General features: G+C 33.5%; 1 protein-coding gene across 1 annotated transcript; it reads right to left on the bottom strand.

Annotated features, from left to right (window-relative positions):
• Positions 1 to 875: 875 nt before the first annotated feature.
• Positions 876 to 13,887, bottom strand: LOC115878723 (aquaporin AQPcic-like). The gene is made up of 6 exons (XM_030895303.1): positions 13,670 to 13,887; positions 10,225 to 10,418; positions 9,905 to 10,048; positions 5,531 to 5,767; positions 4,557 to 4,637; positions 876 to 1,067 (listed from the first exon to the last, which is right to left on the bottom strand). Exons 1-5 carry the CDS (start codon positions 13,677 to 13,679, stop codon positions 4,557 to 4,559), a joined length of 666 nt encoding a protein of 221 aa, XP_030751163.1. The 5' UTR covers positions 13,680 to 13,887; the 3' UTR covers positions 876 to 1,067.
• Positions 13,888 to 20,276: the final 6,389 nt, after the last annotated feature.

Here is a 20,276-nt window from a genome sequence, read left to right as displayed (position 1 = left end):
TACATACACGCGTACACGCGTATACACGCGGTAGTCACAAATGCAATGTGTAAATAGAGTTTAAACGTAATACACAAGCACTGTGTATTCTACGGCACACTGTGTATCCCTTACTTTGTGTATACGTAAATGCTATACTGTAGCTACATTGTGAGGCGGACGTTTAACCTTTGTGCATACGTGTTGAACTACAATGTGTAAACGTAGCATATTTACATCGGGGGAATAATACCAAATAAACTTTTAGTCACGTGACCAGCACAGCGTTGTTCACTTTTATATACTTTCTTTTAATCAAAATATTTTTTTTTTGAACAAAAATAAATTAATTATATATATATATAAACAGTTATTATTTACATCAACAAAACCTCTTTAACAGCACTTAAACGGAACTAAAGGGTCATTTACTACCGCTTTCCCGTTCAAAATATTCTAATAAAGTTGCGATGAGTGCTCGGATGAGTGTTTCGCAACGGCTATTAAGCTATCTTGTACACTTCCCACTACAAGAGGATCTAAAAGAACAATGTTCGACTGCAAGGTCTGCCAGTAAACATTTTCAAGCTTAAAGTATCACAACACTATTTATTTAAACCAAAAACTCGTAATACAACACTAAAGTGTCAAAGCGAATGACAATGTCAGGAAATAAATAAATAAATGCGGCAACTTGACATTTTTTCAGAAGAGCTGCCGCCTGAATCCCCAGCGGGAAATTTAAATTCCAATTAGTCAGCCCGGCGTCGAATATGTCCATGGGTGGCAACACTGAATTTAAAAATTGCGTCCTCGATTACGTAACTAAAAGTTTAATTGTTATCAAATATACGTCATTTACAACCACAGAGATATTTTACAATTGTTTGTACTATATTTTATTAAAAAAATATACGTATACTTCTAAATCTGATTTGTAAAAATAAAGAATTAAGTTTTTAAGCCTTGTTACGTTCATTTAAAGGTGGAGCTTCCGGTTCTTCTCTGGCTGGTGGATCTTTGCTGAAAAGAAACTTGTAGATCAAGGCGGCTACGAAACTACCGAGGAAAGGTGCCAACCAATAAAGCTATATAAAGAAAAAAATAGTAAAGTTAACTAAGATGTAAAGAGTCAATTAAAAAAAGACAAGGCAAGAAGACTTAGCTCACGGCCACACAGAAAGCGTTTTTTTGCTTTTTTAGCGTGAAGCGTCTTTAGCGACTAAAACAAAATAACAGGATTATATAGGAGTGGCCACACCAAAAGCGTGCAGCGTTCGGCGTGTCTCGCAAAAAACGCAAATAAAAACAAATGTTTTCTGTAGCGTCTTTAGCGTTTTCTAAGATGAGACCCCGTCATAGGCGGATGTTATATTTAAGAATACAATAAAAATAAATTAAATAGTATGCATTTTTTTTCATTTTAGGGTATTATCTAAAAATATTTGTATAAAGAACATCTACTGTTTAGGAAGATTCTATTAAATTCAAAAATTTGAAGGAAATGTTTGAAAAAGTGTAGTTTGAAATGTTGAAAAAGTAATAAATTAAAGGAATATTTTCTTCCGCGTAAAAAATAGTTTTTTACGTTTAACAAATAGTTTTTTACACGTAAAAAATATTTTTTTTTGGTAAAAAAGTTTTTTTACGAGATACAATAATTACAGTTGAGGGTTGGAACCTTTGGTGTTACACAGCAAAATAAAAACACTAAATCACCACAATACACCAAAACACTTTTACTTTTACACTGGACGCGCGTTTCGCTAACCATGTTAGCATCATCAGCAGATGATTATAAACTAAAGTACAATCTACAAGTTGAAAGTACAATCTACAAGTTGAAAGTTTTTATAATCATCTGCTGATGATGCTAACATGGTTAGCGAAACGCGCGTCCAGTGTAAAAGTAAAAGTGTTTTGGTGTATTGTGGTGATTTAGTGTTTTTATTTTGCGAGATACAATAAGTTTTTGACGCATAAAAATTAGTTTTTTACGTGTAACAAATAGTTTTTTAAACGTAAAAAATATTTTTTTACGTAACAAAAGGTTTTTTTACCAGAAACAATAAGTTTTGACGCGTAAAAAAATAATTTTTTACGTGTAACAAATAGTTTTTTACACTTTTGTTGTTTTTTTACGAAATGTTTGAAAAAGTGTAGTTTGAAATGTTGAAAAAGTAATAAATTAAAGGAATATTTTCTTACGCGTAAAAATTAGTTTTTTTAAGTGTAACAAATAGTTTTTTACACGTAAAAATATTTTTTTTGCGTAAGAAAGGTTTTCTACGGGAAAGAAAACGTTTCTGAAGAGTAAAAAAAGAGTTTTTTATGTGTAACAAATAGATTTTTACACGTAACAAATAGTCTTATACACGTAAAAAATAGTTTCCTAGCAGTAACAAATAGTTTTATACGCGTAAAAAACAGTTTTCTACCAGTAAAAAACTGTTTTATACGCGTAAAAAAATAGTTTTTTACGTGTAAAAAATGTTTTTTTACCCGTAATAATTTGGTTCACTTTTACAAAATTTGTATTAAAATATCAATATTTTTGATGAACACGTGGACTGCTCACAAATACACGTCGCGTCACTACGTATTTCTAAGCCGTAAACACGTTTCGTTACAACGAGCTCCTGTGTCAGGGCCGTCTCAATAGCTCGTATGTCACGGCTTTGAATTTTTACTCCCAGCGCGCGTAAAGAAGTTTCACTCCAAAATGTTTCATAAATAATTTCCTAAAATTGCATTAGCAACTAGAGATATTTACTATTCTATTATATAATTATAATTATTTATTATATTATAATTTTAACAAGTACTAACCACAACACTACAACATAAAAAAAACTATACACATATAAACTAAAATTCCTAAAATAAATGGCAAATAATAATTATTATTTTTACATACACCACTGGCACTAGCAGTAGATTGTGTTTGTCTCCGAATATAAGCCCCGGCCCGTCCACAATTCAATCCCAGCATCTTTTATCTTCGTCTCTTCAACGCTAACGGCGCCGATCTCGCCTATCTCTTTCTCACAGGATTGATTGTTGGACGGGCCGGGAATCCACGAGCTTGCGACGTTACTAATTGACATTATTGATAGAAACTGCAGACCTGCCGCGTCTTTTGCGTGTTTTTAATGGACACAAATCGAAAAAAGCGCTTAAACGGTAAAATCGCAAAAAACGCTTGAGACGCAAAAAAATGCAAAACGCTAAAAACGCTTTCTGTGTGGCCGTGGGCTTATACTAAGGGCTGGCAAAGGTTAGTCTTGGGTCGAGATTTCCGTATGTAAGAAGAGTACAGTGCGTTTATAATGTACTGAACAAAGAGAGGACAGTAAACACGTTGCCAAACGTATGAAATAAACCGAGAAACTGTGCACATCGTTTAGAGACGTGGAAGGGGATATAGCAGATTTGTCGCAGTTGACCGGTCAACCCAATCATCCAATCAATACCTCTGTCAGTACATAAAGTTCTAGGGAGAGGTGTACGTCATGCATTCAGCTTCACGATTTAATTACGTCTCGTGATACTTGATTTGTTTATTTATTAACGAGTCGTTGTAATTTTCCCTATAGCTTGATTTTTTTAAGTGCAAGCTAGAAACACTTGCATTTTTGGTAAAAATAAGTGGAATTGAGTGGGTGGTCGATAGTGGTCACGCTATTAGAACTCTGAATTCAAAAATCGATATCTCGAAATCTATTAGAAATAATAGTTTGTAGTTTTTTCAAGAACTTTGTTAATATTTCTGGCTGTATTTTCTTTGTAGAGAGTATGTGACAATCTGTATCAATAAAAAAATTACACGATTGCTGAAAATTGCTATGCTCTAAAAGTAAATGGATGGATTGTTTACAATTTTTGAATGGAAAAAACAACCTTATCGAATTTTTCTTATGTAAACATATTGTAAAATATCCGATCTTGAAAATAAAAAAAAAGTTTCAATATCTAAAGTGGTTCTTGAGTTATGGCCTGTTATGTGTTAAAAAGTTGAGTTTTTAAATTATCGCGATTACTGACGTTTTCTAGTTATAAAAAAAATGACACCCTAACCATATCCTTATAATTCCATTTCAGATGCTCAGAAACATTACAAACCTAATGATTTTATCTAGTTATCTCTTGAAAAAAAAGTCTTTTAAAAATAAGCAGTTTGCGATCGTGATTTTACTTTACTTGATAGGGAAAGACGTATCGGCAACGCCGCAACAGCACACAGTCGGGCGTCGCGTCTGTCGGTCGCATTTCTCTCACTCCGACTTAATAAGATCCATATGCGATTTACTTCCACACATGTAAATGCCGACCCAAAAGTAACAGTTGCCAGCACGGTATAAGGAACTTATATAAAGAATTCTAAATGTATCAAAAATGAATCAAGTTGAAAGCAGTTAGACGTTTACAACATCATCATCATTTTCAGCTTATTCAACCATTTCCAATTATGGTGTAGCCTCACTCACATATTTAGATAATCTCTTTGTATAGTTGGGCTCATTGTTGTCTATTGTTGGCTATGCAGGCCTAAGTTATCCCCGATAATTTGCACTTACCTAGTGATCATCCCAGTCTCCATTGAACAATGCTGGAGCCAGACTTCTGGCGGGATTCATATGGGCACCAGTGTATGGACCCTAAAAATTACAAAACGTTCAAAATTCCCATCCCAGAAATATTAGGTATATTATTATAATAGGCTTGGTGCATTTCAATTGATTTCAACAAATTCCGACCGCAGCGCACTCTACGGCAGAAATCAGAAATTATCAATATATAATTCACGCCGCCGTCATGTCGATCGCATTAAAATAATATTGAAATCGGGGCTTTGTCATAATATTTAACTATTTCAGTTTTTTGTTAGTGCAGTTATTGAAACTATAAAACACTCAGGTGCGAGGTTTGTGTGATGTAACGCTGTTTCTGGTAGTAAAAAATAAGTGAAAAAGAATTCGAACTAGGCATCTCGTGTTGTGACAATTTCAACTGTAAATAAAATTACCCAAAAAATGTTAACGCGTAAAGGAGAGCGTAATTAGGGCGTTGTTGGGTGCAATAACATTCAATAACTCAAATTTCCCGGATATTTAACTCTCCCGAAACAACATTTTATAGCTTAATAATTTGTTACGCACCGATTTGATCAATAGCAAAAATGGATTCAAGCAGTTCGACGAAACAAGTGATTAAACAAAGTGCTCGTTACATAATCAAAAAATTAAATAGACATAATATACTATGAGAGGATGAAATATAATTTGCAATATTAATGGTACACTTTTTTAATCAACTAGTAATTAAATGTTTTATGAACATCTTCTAAAACGATAATTATGTACCTTTAAAAATTTCGTTAACTCGAACTTAGAATTTCCACATATTATACTTTTTAACACTTTTATAATAATTATATACTCGCTATTTAAACCGGTATATTTGTAGACATACATCAGTTATTTACGATATTCTCCGATGATGGCAGCACCGGCAGAGAATGCACCAAGCCTACGATGATTTATATACTTACAGCTGTCATTGCTAAGACAGCAATGGTAAACCCAAACCGTATAGTCAGCGAGTCGAGCTTGTTGCTGTTTCTTGGGTCCCAGATGGCGCAACATACCCACGACAAGATTGCTGTGATGATAAATTCAACCAGGAATGCTTGGAAGCGGGATATTTTTGGGTTAATCGCGGGGGAACATACTCCGGGAACCTTAGCCGTACTAGTACGATTTTTGATGTAATTCGAAGGTGTAACAACCTAAAAACCATAGAAAATCTACATAAATTGAAATGTAGCACTGTGCAAATGTGCACATCACTTTGAGACGCTGTGCTGGACTTCCTTTTATGATCATATTTATATATGTTACTGTAAATGTCCGAAATGCGGTAAAACCTAGGATTTACCAAAAACAAGTGGTAGTAAAAACAAACCAACCCCACCAAATAACCACTTAATCAATGCATTAACACCCCCCAAATAACCAGGCTAACCAATGCATTAACACCCCCAAATAACCAGACTAACCAATGCATTAACACCCTCCAAATATAACCAGGCTAACCTAATTAGTTAATGCTTTTGGTAAATCTTAGATTTAGCACGCTTATTCTAGGTTTTACCGCATTTCGGACATTTACAGTAACATATACATTTATTTTTAATTTTTACTTATGTTATGTTCATTAAAATCAAAGAAGCGATTGCCATATATTACCACAGATTATACAGATTATAATCTTTGTTTTTTCTTTATTATTTTTCGTGGTTCCAATTTTCGGAATCGGGCACTAGTTAGGTGACTAGTTTGCGCACATAGCACGCCCACTTATGGCCTCTAAAATTGTGCACAGCGCCTGACCGGCACAGTTATTAGAGAGATATCGGAAAACCGAATAGCGTCATCCAGTATTTACGCGTACCTTATCATGGTTACGATATGCGCGAGTCAACGCAACCCCCTCTAATTGTTGTCCTCCATTCGCGAACTTCGAGTTCCGGGCTTTACGCCCTGAGGCTACTCGAGAACTGACTGGAAATAAGCACTTTAGCCGTTTTGTTTTAAAATACCTAGTAAACAAAACAATTTCAAAGTTTTAAATTCAAAGTTAGGTTAAGTTTAAATAGCGGACGCGACGCGATCAGAATTCTTTCCGATCCGATAACTATAAATGAAGAGAGTTAATACCACCTCACGTAAAGGAAATAACACTGGCCTTATTAACGTCCATGCACGCTATTCGGTTTAGCGATATCTCTCTATTACGCTGTTTATTGTTATTTTACGCGAGTTTATTTTTGCGCACAGGAAATTTGACTCGTTTGCACATCGTCATAAAAAAACAATTTTCGTACCACGAATTAGGGACAAGATTTTTATCTGTATACTTATAGGATACCTAATCTGTGATATTACTAACCTACAGATGCTGGAGCAATACATTTATTTTTATTAGACTGTAATTAAAAAAACTTCTTTTATTTTTGTTTAGCGGCTAATAATTTTTGCGTTGTTAAAATCCACTCTGTGCCCTGTGTCCCATGAATGCTGACAAATCTTAGATTCGTGAAAATCGCCCTTTCTTAAATAATCCTTACCTATGTTCTTTAATTCGAACATACAGGGTGGCGCCTCTCATACGCCGCGGAAGCTCCAAGGAGAACGGTACTTTATATCAAAATAAAATTTTGGCAGCATATGTAGGTTAACTGAAAGCATTTTTTAAAAATATATAGAATTATACAGGATGTCCCCAAAAAAAGTTACACATCAAAGTTATGTTTTTTCTAATGGAACACCCTATATATTAATTAATTTTAGGATTCTAGGAAAAAAATAAAGGTGAGTTTTACTAAAGAAGCATATACCTAAAATCTAAGGTCTAAATTTTGTGAAAATGAAGAGATTTTTTAAATTTCGATAACAGCTATCTAAATTTTAGTTGACCTTGTATAGCCTGATATTTACTTACAGTAGCCATTGTATGTTTAACCAAATTGAAATTTGACCCGAAAAGTTATACAGGGTGAGACAAAATTAATATGGAACATTAATCACTTTTAAAAGCAAGTTACTCCTTTATTTTAAATGGAACACCCAGTGTATTTTTCCGCTGTTCAATGGGGAATTTATATATCTTCAAAATATTATTAAGGTTGCCTACCCTTCAGACAAAGATTTTTTTTATAATTTTATAATTATTTTTTTAAGATTTTATAATCGCTCTTGGAGTTAGCTCGAACCGCAGTAACCGCATAGCGCCGTGTTTCGCTCCAGCCGTCGCGCTCCTAGGGTCGCGAACAGTAACTGGAACTGGTAAATACGTAGCGTCGCGCGATCTTGACCGCTTCGTCTGTCGCGAATAGATGTAATTGGTAACGACCTACGTCGTATTTCGCTCCAATATCAGTGATGGCGCGACTGCTGGAGCGCTCGTGGGGGTCGAGTTTTCGTCGGTCGCGAACAGTAGTAACTGGAACTGGTAAGAATGTAGCGTCGCGTTTTGATCGGTCGCTGTTGGCGTTGATGCTCCTGTTACAGTCGTTACGTTACTTTCGAGATCGCAATTTACGGTAGGTCTAGGTACCAGGCATTTTTGATTGATAATAAATACATGTTAGGTACATTAGATAGTTACAAATAAACAGTTTTACAAAAATAAGAAAAAACAAAGAAATATGACCGAAAAAATAGGGAAATCTGTAAAGCTACTTTCAACCGATTAAAAATATAATCCCAATTAGAGTTATACATATATAGTCTTCAAAGAAAGAGAATTACATTTTACTAACATACGGGAATAAAGTAAGATTGATTTTATTTTGATTATTTGACATGAACATTTTAACTTTCCACTAATAAGGAATATTATTACTATACGTAGATAAAAACATACACGCAGATAAAGAAATTTAGCATATGGCGTAGGTATCTCGAATAATGATTCAAATTATGTTACTTTTTATTTTTTGTGTTGGAATATGCCTTTTTTCCATAGCAACTGTTAAAATTGCCTTATATCTATCAAAAATAGTAGATAAAATAGTACTTTAAACGCAAGGGTAGATTAAATGATACTTTAACAGCGAGGATAGGTTAAAAACTGTATTTCTTCTCGCACGTTTTTTAATTGCTTCCATTTTTGAAAATTTTTGTATTCCTTTTCATAAGTTATTCGGGATTTAAATGGAAGTAGTCTAGAGATGGCGTTTGTCGCCTCAACCTGAATATCTGTTGGTAATTTACTTGTTTCCTTTTGAGCCATTTCTGGCTCCAATTCAATCAGCAATCGACACGAAAGAGAATTAGAATTAGAATTAGAATGAGTAGGAGGGGGGTTAATCACTTCGACCTTACAGATCCATTGTGTCCCCCTTTCTTGAATCATAACTCATCATACAGTCCCAGGGCTTTGACAAAAGCCAGTATCTGGGACGGTTTTATAGAGGGTAGTTCTCCATCTCCAATATCAGTCGTACCAAAATTCATGGCACGAATGGTTGTCGTCTCGGCGCACTCAGTGATGAGGTGTACTGGTGTTTCACTATCTTCCCCACAGAATCTGCATTCGCCGTTTCTTCTTAGTTTCAATCTACTGAGGTGTTCATTGAGGAGACAGTGTCCTGTTAAACCCCGTGACAATCCGAAGATTGTTCTTACTCAGACCCAGGAAGATCTGTGATTTTTCTTGATCATAAGCCCTCAGAAACTTCTTCGAGTGTCCTAGACCATTGCAAGATTTCCATTCCAGGTTGCGGATGGAATCTTCCAAGTTCTTGAGTTCCGCCTTGAGTTGGTTACCACTTGGAAAGCAGAACGGTTCTGGTCCAGTTAGTGGAGTGTTCGCTCCTTTCCTAGCTAGATTATTTGCTTTTTCATTGCCTTCTATCCCTTGGTGAGCAGGCACCCAGTGTAGGAGGACTTTGTTTTCTTTGCCTAATTTATTCAGCTTCTCTATGCATTCTTTGACCAATTTCGAATTGATTGATACTGAGTTGATCGCCTTTAATGCTGCTTGACTATCAGATAAGATGGCTATTTCTTGTTTCCGATAGTTCCTATCTAAGATAAGTTGTTAGAGTTGTAAAGAGAATTAAAAAATATTGACTCAAAACTGACAACTAAAGAGACAGCTTTATTTATTTGTCAAATTACATAGAAACAAACGCCAACCCAGCACAATAAAATTCATTGAAATAATAAATTTCTGAATATTTTTTAAAACGTAACTCGCTATGGAAAAAAATATTCTTTTATACACGACGATAAAATTGCATTATCGTCTCCAGATCTTTTCGGTCCGAATATTTTCGGTCGACGATAAAATTCCAAGACGATAAAATACCATTTTATCGTCTTGTATAAAAAATAACTATTAAATATCTGGAGTATACCATTAGCAATCCAAATCCCGTGAGAGCTCCAAATAGTTGTCCAAGGAAGTATATGGGAAGCTGCATGAGCGAGACATTACCTAATACGAAGGCCGCTAGTGTTACTACTGGGCTGATATGAGCTCCTGATATGTGTCCAAATATCTAAAGAAAGAAGAAATTAGGCACTTACAACTTAACAAGTATAGCTAGAGAAGTGAGAAATATAAAATAACACGCGACCGGTGCTATCCCCAAGTCTCTTCCTATATTTGTACAACTGTACGTTATTTTCCGTAATATATATCCAAAACAGGAAAAAATAAATAAATACCACTCACTTGAATAGCGATCAGCACAGCGAAACCAAAAGCCCAAGACATTTGCTCGTCAGAGATGACACCGTTTGACGTAATCGCGCCCACACAGCCCATACAACCGAGGAACATGAGAACGGCCGTACCACCTACCTCACCAAGGAATAGTACCACCCTATCCATCCAGCTCATGTCGTCGTTTATCCGTAGTTTTTTACCTGCAACAACGCAAAACAATACTTATTATAATACTTTAAAATCAGTTGTTTGTTTAAAGGTAGAAAACAAGGATTCAATTGATACATAACTGTCTACTGCAGATGCGTAGCGTATAGCGTCAAAACAAAGGGATGTAATAAGTAACTGCAGTTAACGAAAACGTTCCGCAAGGCATAACGGGCAGGGTTTTTTTTTCAAAAAATCCAAAAACACGTCAATTTTTTTTGTGAGGGGGGGCAAATTTTGTCCCAAAAATGATTGCAAAATCTTCAACCCTCTAAGCGGGGGTGTCATCCCCCAACTTTTTTCAAATGGGAAGGGGGGTCAAGTGGCGCAGCAATGAAAAGAGCTTTCTATTCTCTATATTTCCCCGCTTCGTTTTTGAAAATCGGTCGAGTCATTGAGAAAATACTGTGCGGTAGTTGCTAGATAGCTGTTCTGTGACTTGTGCGTTGAAGTTCTTATCAATATCGTTAAACTGACCCACAACAGAATTTCCAAAAATACCAGCCCACACGTTCAATGTCTGAGGTTTTTTTTGTGTGTGCACCTCGTGAAAAACCCTGGGGTTGTCCTCAGCCCAGCACCGACAGTTGTGCCGATTAACTACACCGTTCAAAAAGAAAGTACACTCATCCGAAAAACACACATTAAATAGGAAATTATTATCATTCGCCACTCGTTCACTCATAGTTTCACAAAATTGCAAGCTACGATCAAAATCATCTTCGTTGAGTTCTTGTACCAACTGAATTTTGTACGTGTGGGTTTTTTTAATATCCTTTGGACACTTTACGATTACGTACGATTCACGCCGGTCTCATTGGCTAATTTTCTTGTACTCAGCGTACTATCCATGGCAACTTGGCCCAATACGAATACCTCCATAGCTTCATTTTCTACAGGATTTTCCCTCTGCCTTTTTTTATTCATAACGGAACCAGTTTCGCGAAATTTGGCTACTAACTCGCGAACAATTTTGCCATAAAGGTGTTTGGTTAGGATGGCGTTCATTGAATATCTGCGCAACCCGATATATTCATTATTTTTAAAATAAAGTTCGATTATTTCCACTTTTTCTGCAAGTGAGATCTAGAAATAATAAGAAAAAACAGCAAATTGGTCGAATGAATTTATTCTTATCATTTACTCTGATAAATGTTTAAATAAACTTTTCAAATTTTAATCCTTCATATTTTCTCAATGACTCAACAGCCTTTCAAAAACGAAGCGGGAAGGTATAGAGAATAGAAAACCCTTTTCATTGCGGTATCAACTTGACCCCCATTCCTATTTGAAAAATAATTGGGGGATGACACCCCCGCTTAGAGGGTTGAAGATTTTGCAATCATTTTTGCGGCAAAAGTTGTCCCCCTCACAAACATAAATGACGTGTTTTTGAATTTTTTGAAAAAAAAAATTACCCTGGCCGTTATGCCTTGCGGAACATTTTCATTCAAAAAGATCTACCAGTTCTACTTTCATTGTTGCGAATTAATAAATTATCAGGGTGCGTTTATGTTACTATGCAGTATAGATGTGCGTTTTTTTTTGTAAATAATAAATAGCACTGAGGTTAAGACGTCATTTAGATAAATCGCGATTTTTTAACGATAAAATAGTGAATTATCAACCAGCAAGTCAGATTTTAAAGAAACATGATTCGGGAAGATCTTCCGCAAGTACTTGGGCCTACAGCATTCTGAGCAATACACTGACCATTGTATGAGAAGTTAATCCGCTACATTACTGGCAAATGCAGGAGTGAATATATGACAACGTTAAAAAGACACGGAGGATGGCGATCTGTAACGGTTGCGGAAGGATATATCGAAGAGTCCATCGACAATAAAATAGAGATTTGCGAAAAAGATTCAAGGTGCTGTTGTGCTGTAGATGTTCCAGAACGAGCCGTTGTAATGACAGAGCCTATTTCAAGCAGTGGAGGAACAGCATCTGGAGGCATAGGTTTTACAATTTCTGAATCTACAAAAAAAAAATCATTTTCATTTAATGTTGATGTTAATTTAAATAAATAATTTAATTAGTGATTTATGAATAAAGCTTAATAATTTCTATAAAATCATGTGGCTTTCAAGTTATAATCATTGTCTGGAAACTTATATGATGAAATTTTGATAAAATAATTTAGTACTCACTAAAAACACGGTATGTCGCTAGTGGTAGGAAAATAATTTTTAGAGTTTACTAGTTTATTTGGTTGCCTGTGATATGAATATACAGGGTGTTTCCTAATTAATCTAAAAAATAAAAAATCGTTAGAAAACGGGTTAAGGCGGACTCTTAATAAGTATATTTATTTTTTTCTCGCCAACCGTTTGATGAACAAGAAAAACTCAAAAGATCAATTTTGTTGAAAAAGGATGGCCAGTTAAGAAAAAAATATATTTTCTTAAAAAAGCAGTAGTGTACCATTTATGTTAAGCAAAATATCGATTTTTTTTTAATTTTTAACACCCTGTAGATCAGAAAGGAAGTACTTGAGACCCAATGGTTATATAAAAATTATTTTAAGAACACATGAGGAATCACACCACAATTTTTTAGACTAATTAGAAAACACCCTGTATATTGTCAACTTGACAATGATTGTTGATAAATCAAAACATACCTTTTCTGTGAAAAACGCCCGATTTTTGCAGGAAAAATTTTGGTTTTTATTGAATTTGGGTCTGCGTCTGCAAATACCGGTATGTTTTTTAATATTCTATCTATCTAAATTTTAAATATCATAGTTAGAAATAGTTTTAATATTTATTAACTGTAAAAATGGTATATTTATAAGTTTTATCAAATATTGTGATTACTTTCTACCTTGTAGTCAAAATTTATATTTAATAAACTGTAAAATATATATATTCTTATGTTTTATTAAAGTTACTCTGATATACTAATATATCAGTGTAACTTTAAAACTAAATCCTTTGAAATCAAATATAAACATAAAAAATATTTACAGCAGAAAAGGCGAAGGCGCTGGGTTAAACGTAGTCTCTACTAAGAACACCGAGGGGCGCTTTGACCCAAAATTTTACTATTAAGTGTCATATCTATCTTAATAGAAGATTATTTTCTTTTATCTATGGTTATAATACACTAGTTTGTTATAAAACTTCAAAAACTCACGCGTGTGTTCTTATTTATTTTATATACATGTATACATGTGAGTAATGTCTGCATAAGTAGTGGCTAATGTTAATAAATTAAAGAAATTAAATATTTGACTCACCGCGCGGCATTTTTACACTTTTCCTCGTTCAAAAACTAGCGGCAACTACTAAATGAAATTTCAGAAAGACATCCACGAAGAAGAATGTGTCAAAGCGCATTCAATATTTGTTCCCATGCCACAGAAAGACCGTCCCCATCTATAAACCTCGTACACAATCACAAAACGCGATTGAACTTTTTCAAATAAGATGACATAAAACTGACTGGACTGACTGACTTGCGATGACGGCGATATGACGGCAAGGGTGTCAAAAAATAGTGTTATCAATACTGTTAAAATTGCCTTATATCTATCAAAAATAGTACTTTAACCGCAAGGGTAGATTAAATGATACTTAAATACAGCGAGGATAGGCTAAAAACTCTATTTCTTCCTTAGAATAAGAAGACTAAAGAAGGAGCATAATGCTATCCATGTATTCATGCAGGGTGGGCGGAAAAAGGATTCTAGGGTGGGGATCCTTGACAGTTCTGTTTGACGATTCGTTTGACACATTTGAATTTGATTTGAAATTTTGTGGATTTGTCAGTCTTTACGGAGCTTATTATATGTTATTTATTATTTATTCTACTACTGATAGTTGTATAAAGGTAGTAAATCTAGATGGAAATTGTGACAGAACTTAAATTAACAGTGACACTGCCGCGATTTATCGAAAAAGACTCTAAAATAGATGGTTGTGTAGCGTGCGGTAGATCTCGGCAAAAATCTAGTGAAATAATGGAACAACTTTTCGCTAGTAAGTGACTATATAATATACATGCATATCGGATGTTTGTGTTAAAAAGTAATTATTAAAACTTCTATATCTATTTATATTATAATAATATGTTTTTATAACAATTTTAATAACTACCAACATTTATTCTCAACGTAAAATAAAAAAAAAATATTGAGTCTACCCGACGTCTACCCTACATCATAGTTTTACATTTTTTAAATAAAATTAGAACGGCACTGATAAACCGGAATTTAAGTCGGCCATATTTGAGTCCTATCGCGGTGGACCTATGATTTTTGATATGCTCCTTCTTTAGTCTTCTTATTCAAAGATTTCTTCTGGCACGATTTTTAATTGTTTCCATTTTTTTAAATTTTTGTATTCCTTTTCATAAGTTATTCGGGATTTAAATGGAAGTAGTTTGGATACAGCGTTTGTCGCCTCAGCCTGAATATCTGTTGGTAATTTACTTATTTCGTTTTGCGCCATTTCTGGCTCCAATTCAATCAGCAATCGATACGAAAGAGAATTAAAAAATATTGTCTCAAAACTGACAACTAAAGAGGCAGCTGAAGGCAGCTTTATTTATTTGTCAAATTACATATAGAAACCAACGCCAACCCAGCACAAAAAAATAACTATTATTTTGGCCAGATCTAACATTCCTTAAAATACTTGCATTCATTTCTGGGACATCCTGTATATTTTTGTTACGATAGGACAGTGCCTTCTATTAAAAGATCAGCCTTGGGGCGAGATTTATGACGTCACGCTAGTTAGATATAACGGATTAATAAATATGTTGTAGAATACATGGAAAACATAATTATTCCTCAGATTTTTGGTTTGTATTTTAAAAATGATATAGTTTAAATAAAATATACATAATATACAGTTAATAACTACAACATATATACCTATTTATAGTAATAAATACTTTGGCAAATAAACTATGAACCATACAAATGCAGCAAATGTTTTACAATGTACAAATAATGTATAGGTACATAAGATAATGGGTAAAATGTAAATATATTTTAAATTTTGGGGTTTGAAAATCGATCTAATTTACAAAAAACATTTAATATCTACTAATAGTGATGTATTATTATTTGCATTCACAAAATTTATATGTATATTTTGCAAGTATCAATGTTCGAAAAATTATATTTACAAATAATACAATATTATCTAAAAAAAGGCGTCAGCGATGGCTATGAAATGAAGATCGCTGGCATTTTATATGTTAAATTATTCTAAAATTTTTGATTTTCTTGGGATTTTAGGTTCGGGAAAAACGCTGACTAAGTTTTCATTTGGGTTTTCATTATTTTTATTTGGTTTAAAAAAAACGTTTCGGCTAACTATAGCCTTCACAGTGTTGTGTCATATGAGAAAAATAGTGTCGAATATAATCCAAAAAATTACATATACAATATAATTCACACCTCATAATGTTTACTGCAATTAATAAACTAATATAAACTTATCAAAAGATGACCACATATTTTTTAAAATTATTATTCTTAACACTAAAATTATCTACATTGACTATGGAGTACGCAGTAAACATTATGTGCGTGGTGTGAATATTTTATATGCAATTTTTGGATTATATTCGACACTATTTTTTTCATATGACACAACACTGATGGAGGCTATAATGTTAGCCGAACCGTTTTTTTAAACCAAATAAAAATAATGAAAAAACCAAATGAAAAATCAATCAGCCTTTTCCCGAACCTAAATTCCAAGAAAATCAAAAAATTTAGAATATTTAGAATCAAGGTTCAAGAATATCAAATTTTCCAAGATTGTAAAATTCTAGTTAATTATTTTATGTGTACAGTTATTTAGGGAATGTCATCGATGTTCATTTCCAAGCCAACTAGACGCCGATTTTTTCGATGATACGGTATAATTCTTACGTAAAATGTAAATAACATTAGACCAATTAAAACAAAGAAATATGAATTTCTTAGTATTTTTAGTAATACCTTTATTCTTAAAACTTAATTTTGTATTATGCAAATATACCAATTTTATTGTTATTTTATTCATATTGTATTCAGCCATCACTTAAATATTTGATATTAATTTGGTATTATAAATAATCAATACTATTCATTAAAAATTACTGAACAAATATATGTTATGCTTAACATACATTATATATTATCAAACAAAACACATTCTTCTTTTTAAACTGTATCAGTCTTGTCTTTACAAAATCTTTTTTAAAATTTGAACTCAAAATAATAATCTTTTTTTCATGATCTCTAATACACATATTCTTTATTTTTCCCTAGTTCATAATACCTACTTACGTGTTTGAATCTATCGAAGCTGAACCAGCAACACTTGGAGTGGAGATTCCACAATATGAATAAAATAAACATAATTGTCCAGTTTTCATTAATACCATCATGGGAGAATATTATTTTTAAATTTATTAAAGATATTTTCAATAAAATTCTCTTGATTTATAACTCGTACCCACTTTTCTTGCTCTTCCGGACACTTTAGGCTGCCTAGTATAATAACTATCCTTTCCACCAGGAACACAACAAAGATGAGGCATAGCACCAATAACACACTCCACTTAAGCTTTATTGATGAATTGTTAGAGTCTTAAAAAACACACACAAAAATCACGATAAGTAAAAAACGTATGGGCACTTTTAGGTTAAATCACTTGCACAACGTGTAATTTTTAAAATTTCTATTTTTTTATGCGAAACCGAGAGTGACCATATATCTGGTAGTAGTTTATGTCACTTCAACACCAAAATAATTAGTTTTTTGCACTACAATAATAAATAATACCAAAAATCAAAGAGTTAAAACCAAAAATCAACCGACAAAATATGAAACGGAATCTAACCCAATATCTAAGTATGTACAGCTGATGAAGTAAACAAAAGTCCGCCCGTAGGCTGATCTTTTAATAGAAGGCACTGGATAGGAGATGATAAAAAGAAAATTCGTATGGATAATTTATACGTAATCCATCTACATTCGTATGCCACAAGTAGGCATTAATTCCTGTACAGTTTTCTGTAATTCTATTTGAAATACATCGTCTATTTCACATTAGAGGGCACTCCAATCAATTTTTTTAAATTAATGGTTTAAAGTTTGAAAAAAATCCGCACCTCATTTTTTACGATACTTTATTAAAATATTTTATTAATTAGAACACAGGGTGTTCTAGATATAAGAATCCACACTGCAGAGATCTTGTAAAATAGAAGAAATTAAAAGATGTTGATATTAGAAAACAGTTGCGCCTTACTGAACCCTACAACGTCATATTTTGAAATTTAAAAAAATCCCGAATTTTTCCGGCTTCGTTTTGACCCTCCAAATACAATGATGTAACACCTTTGTCCAAAATATAATGCCGGGTCCAGACAAGGTGACAAAAAGTAAACACGATTTTGAGACAAAAACAAGACAAACTTGCGATAAGAAATGGGGAATTCTGACAAACTTGAGACAAATTGTCCACACCGCAAGGACAAAAGTACAACAAAGTCAAAAGTTCAGTTGTTGCGAATGAGTTTTATTAACCATGTGTGATTTCACTGGTCTCCTACTGTTGGCAACACACGCCATCCACACTGCGCCAACAACTTGTCGTAAAATATACGAACAAAACATAGACACTTTGACCGACCCGAGACGGGACATTAAAAACTCTGCGAATTTTGAAACAAAACAAAAATGAGACAAGAATGTCGCAGAGATATATTGGATTTGTCGCAATTTTGTCGTAAAACATGAATGTTTCTTGTCGTTGTTTTGTCTGCTTGGTCTGGACCCGGCGTATATAATTTAAAAAATAGATGTAAAAAATGTTATAAATAAAAGTAATATACACAAATATATCGGTATAATAGTTCTAATAATTAGCGGATTTTGCTGATTGTAATAATTCATAGCAATTACTAGGCCGATTAGTGTAATTGCATGCAATTATAAGTAATTCAACGTGAATCGCTTGCTTATCTCCTTTGATCTCCATGTCAAGTAATTAGTGCAATAAATAATAGGTAATTTTTACTGTTTTTATTGTTTTTTAGAATTTTCATTGTTTATGCATACTTTTGTATTGACTGAAAACATATACTTAATATTATTTATTGAAAATAGTTATAATTTAATGCATTGTAAAGGAAATGGTTAGGGTGAAATTATTAAATATAATACAGGGTGTCTCAATATTCCGTGGGCATGGAAATACTACGTATTTTTGGTATTAAAATAAGTTCATTGGACATAATAAATTTATACAAAAGTGCTTCGTTTGTCCGCTAGAGGGCATCAAATTTTAAAAAAATCTCACTTTTTCAGATATTTTAATGACCGTTATTCCGATTTGAATGAGATTTTGGGTGTCTATGTTTTGTTAAGTGCTTTAACATTATTTGACTTTTACAAAAATCAAGAAAAATACGTGAAAAGTAGATATAGTTTTGGAGAAAACATTTTTTTGGAGAATTTACTTTTCCAAAGCAGACCTATAAAATATTTAGGTAGTTGCAATATTCCGTGACATAGAACAACTACGTAGTTTTTGAGTAAAAATCAGTTAATTGCACATAATTTACCCGTATACAAAAGTGCTCGTTTGTCCGTTAGATGGCATCAATCAAAATAAACCCGAACGTTAATTACATAATTTAAAATTTATTAATTTTTTAAGGTTTTTATGAATTATTTAATAGTTTTTTAAGCTTTTATGAAGCTTATTACTTCTTGTGAAGTCCTTAGGCCTTAGTCCCTTCTTATTCAATCTTTTAATGGACATCATCATAGAAAAGGTGACCTCGATGAATATCGGTTATCGAATGGGACCCGACAGAGAGAGTTAGCATGTTGTGTCAACGAAATGGTTCAATCCTTGCTTAACTTTCTCTAAAAAGCCGATAAGATGCAAACTGGTAGTAGAAAACAAAATCATTGAGCAAGTATCACAGTTCAGATACCAAATATCAGACAACAACGTGGAATACAGGGACAGGACGTAGTGAGATGGGGTAGGCAAAGAAAAAGACAATGGTTCGCACGCGTAAAACGCATGGAAGAAAACAGGCTGCCAAGCATAGCTCTTGAAGGGAAACCCACGGGTAAGAGACAGCCGGGAAGACCTACAAAAAGATGGAAAGACAGTTGGCAGTCCATCTCCCAAGAACTCCTACAGAGGCAACCTTAAAATTAACAGATCGAAAGATCTCAAATAAGTAAAAGAAGAAGAAGAAGAAAAAGTCAGTTGAGTTGGAAAATATTTATACCAAAATCTATGTGGGGGTGGGAGAAGTTTTCACCCTTCCCCAGGTGTGGATGGGGAAGTGGAAACCGGCCCGGGAATAACAGGCAACCGGCCCAAATCCACAAAAACAAAATGACCATAACGAAGAAACATATTTTATTTATTAATATACAGGGTGTCCCAGAAATAAGTGCAAGTATTTTAACTGGTAGTATATTTTGGCTTCAGAAACACGCCTATCAGTTTTTTTTGCGAAAATTTGGAATTTTTTGAAGAAATTTTTGGAATTTTTTTTAGTTTTAAGTTAACAAAACATAATTTCTTGATAATCTTTCAACATAGGTAGTAGATTAAATTTACATGAAAGAAAATACAGAAAAGATCCAGTGGTTCTCAAAATTTAAGCAAAAAAGCATTTTTTGTTTAAATTTTTAAAGTAAAATAACTCGGTTATTTTGTACATACTTGAAAAACGGTAAAGAGAAAAAATGTTTCTTTTCACCAATCTGCCCCTCTTAAAATACTTGCACTTATTTCTGAGACACCCTGGGTAAGGGTCAAATCACCCCAAGTAAGGGCGATTTTCGCTCGGGCGAAAAAATCTCTTT

Source organism: Sitophilus oryzae, unplaced genomic scaffold (genome assembly GCF_002938485.1).
Source record: "Sitophilus oryzae breed Bouriz unplaced genomic scaffold, Soryzae_2.0 scaffold_1521_pilon_pilon, whole genome shotgun sequence".
NCBI classification, from domain to species: domain Eukaryota; kingdom Metazoa; phylum Arthropoda; class Insecta; order Coleoptera; family Curculionidae; genus Sitophilus; species Sitophilus oryzae.
The sequence above is the reverse complement of the archived record's forward strand: the minus strand, read 5'-3'. Positions and strand labels throughout refer to the sequence as shown.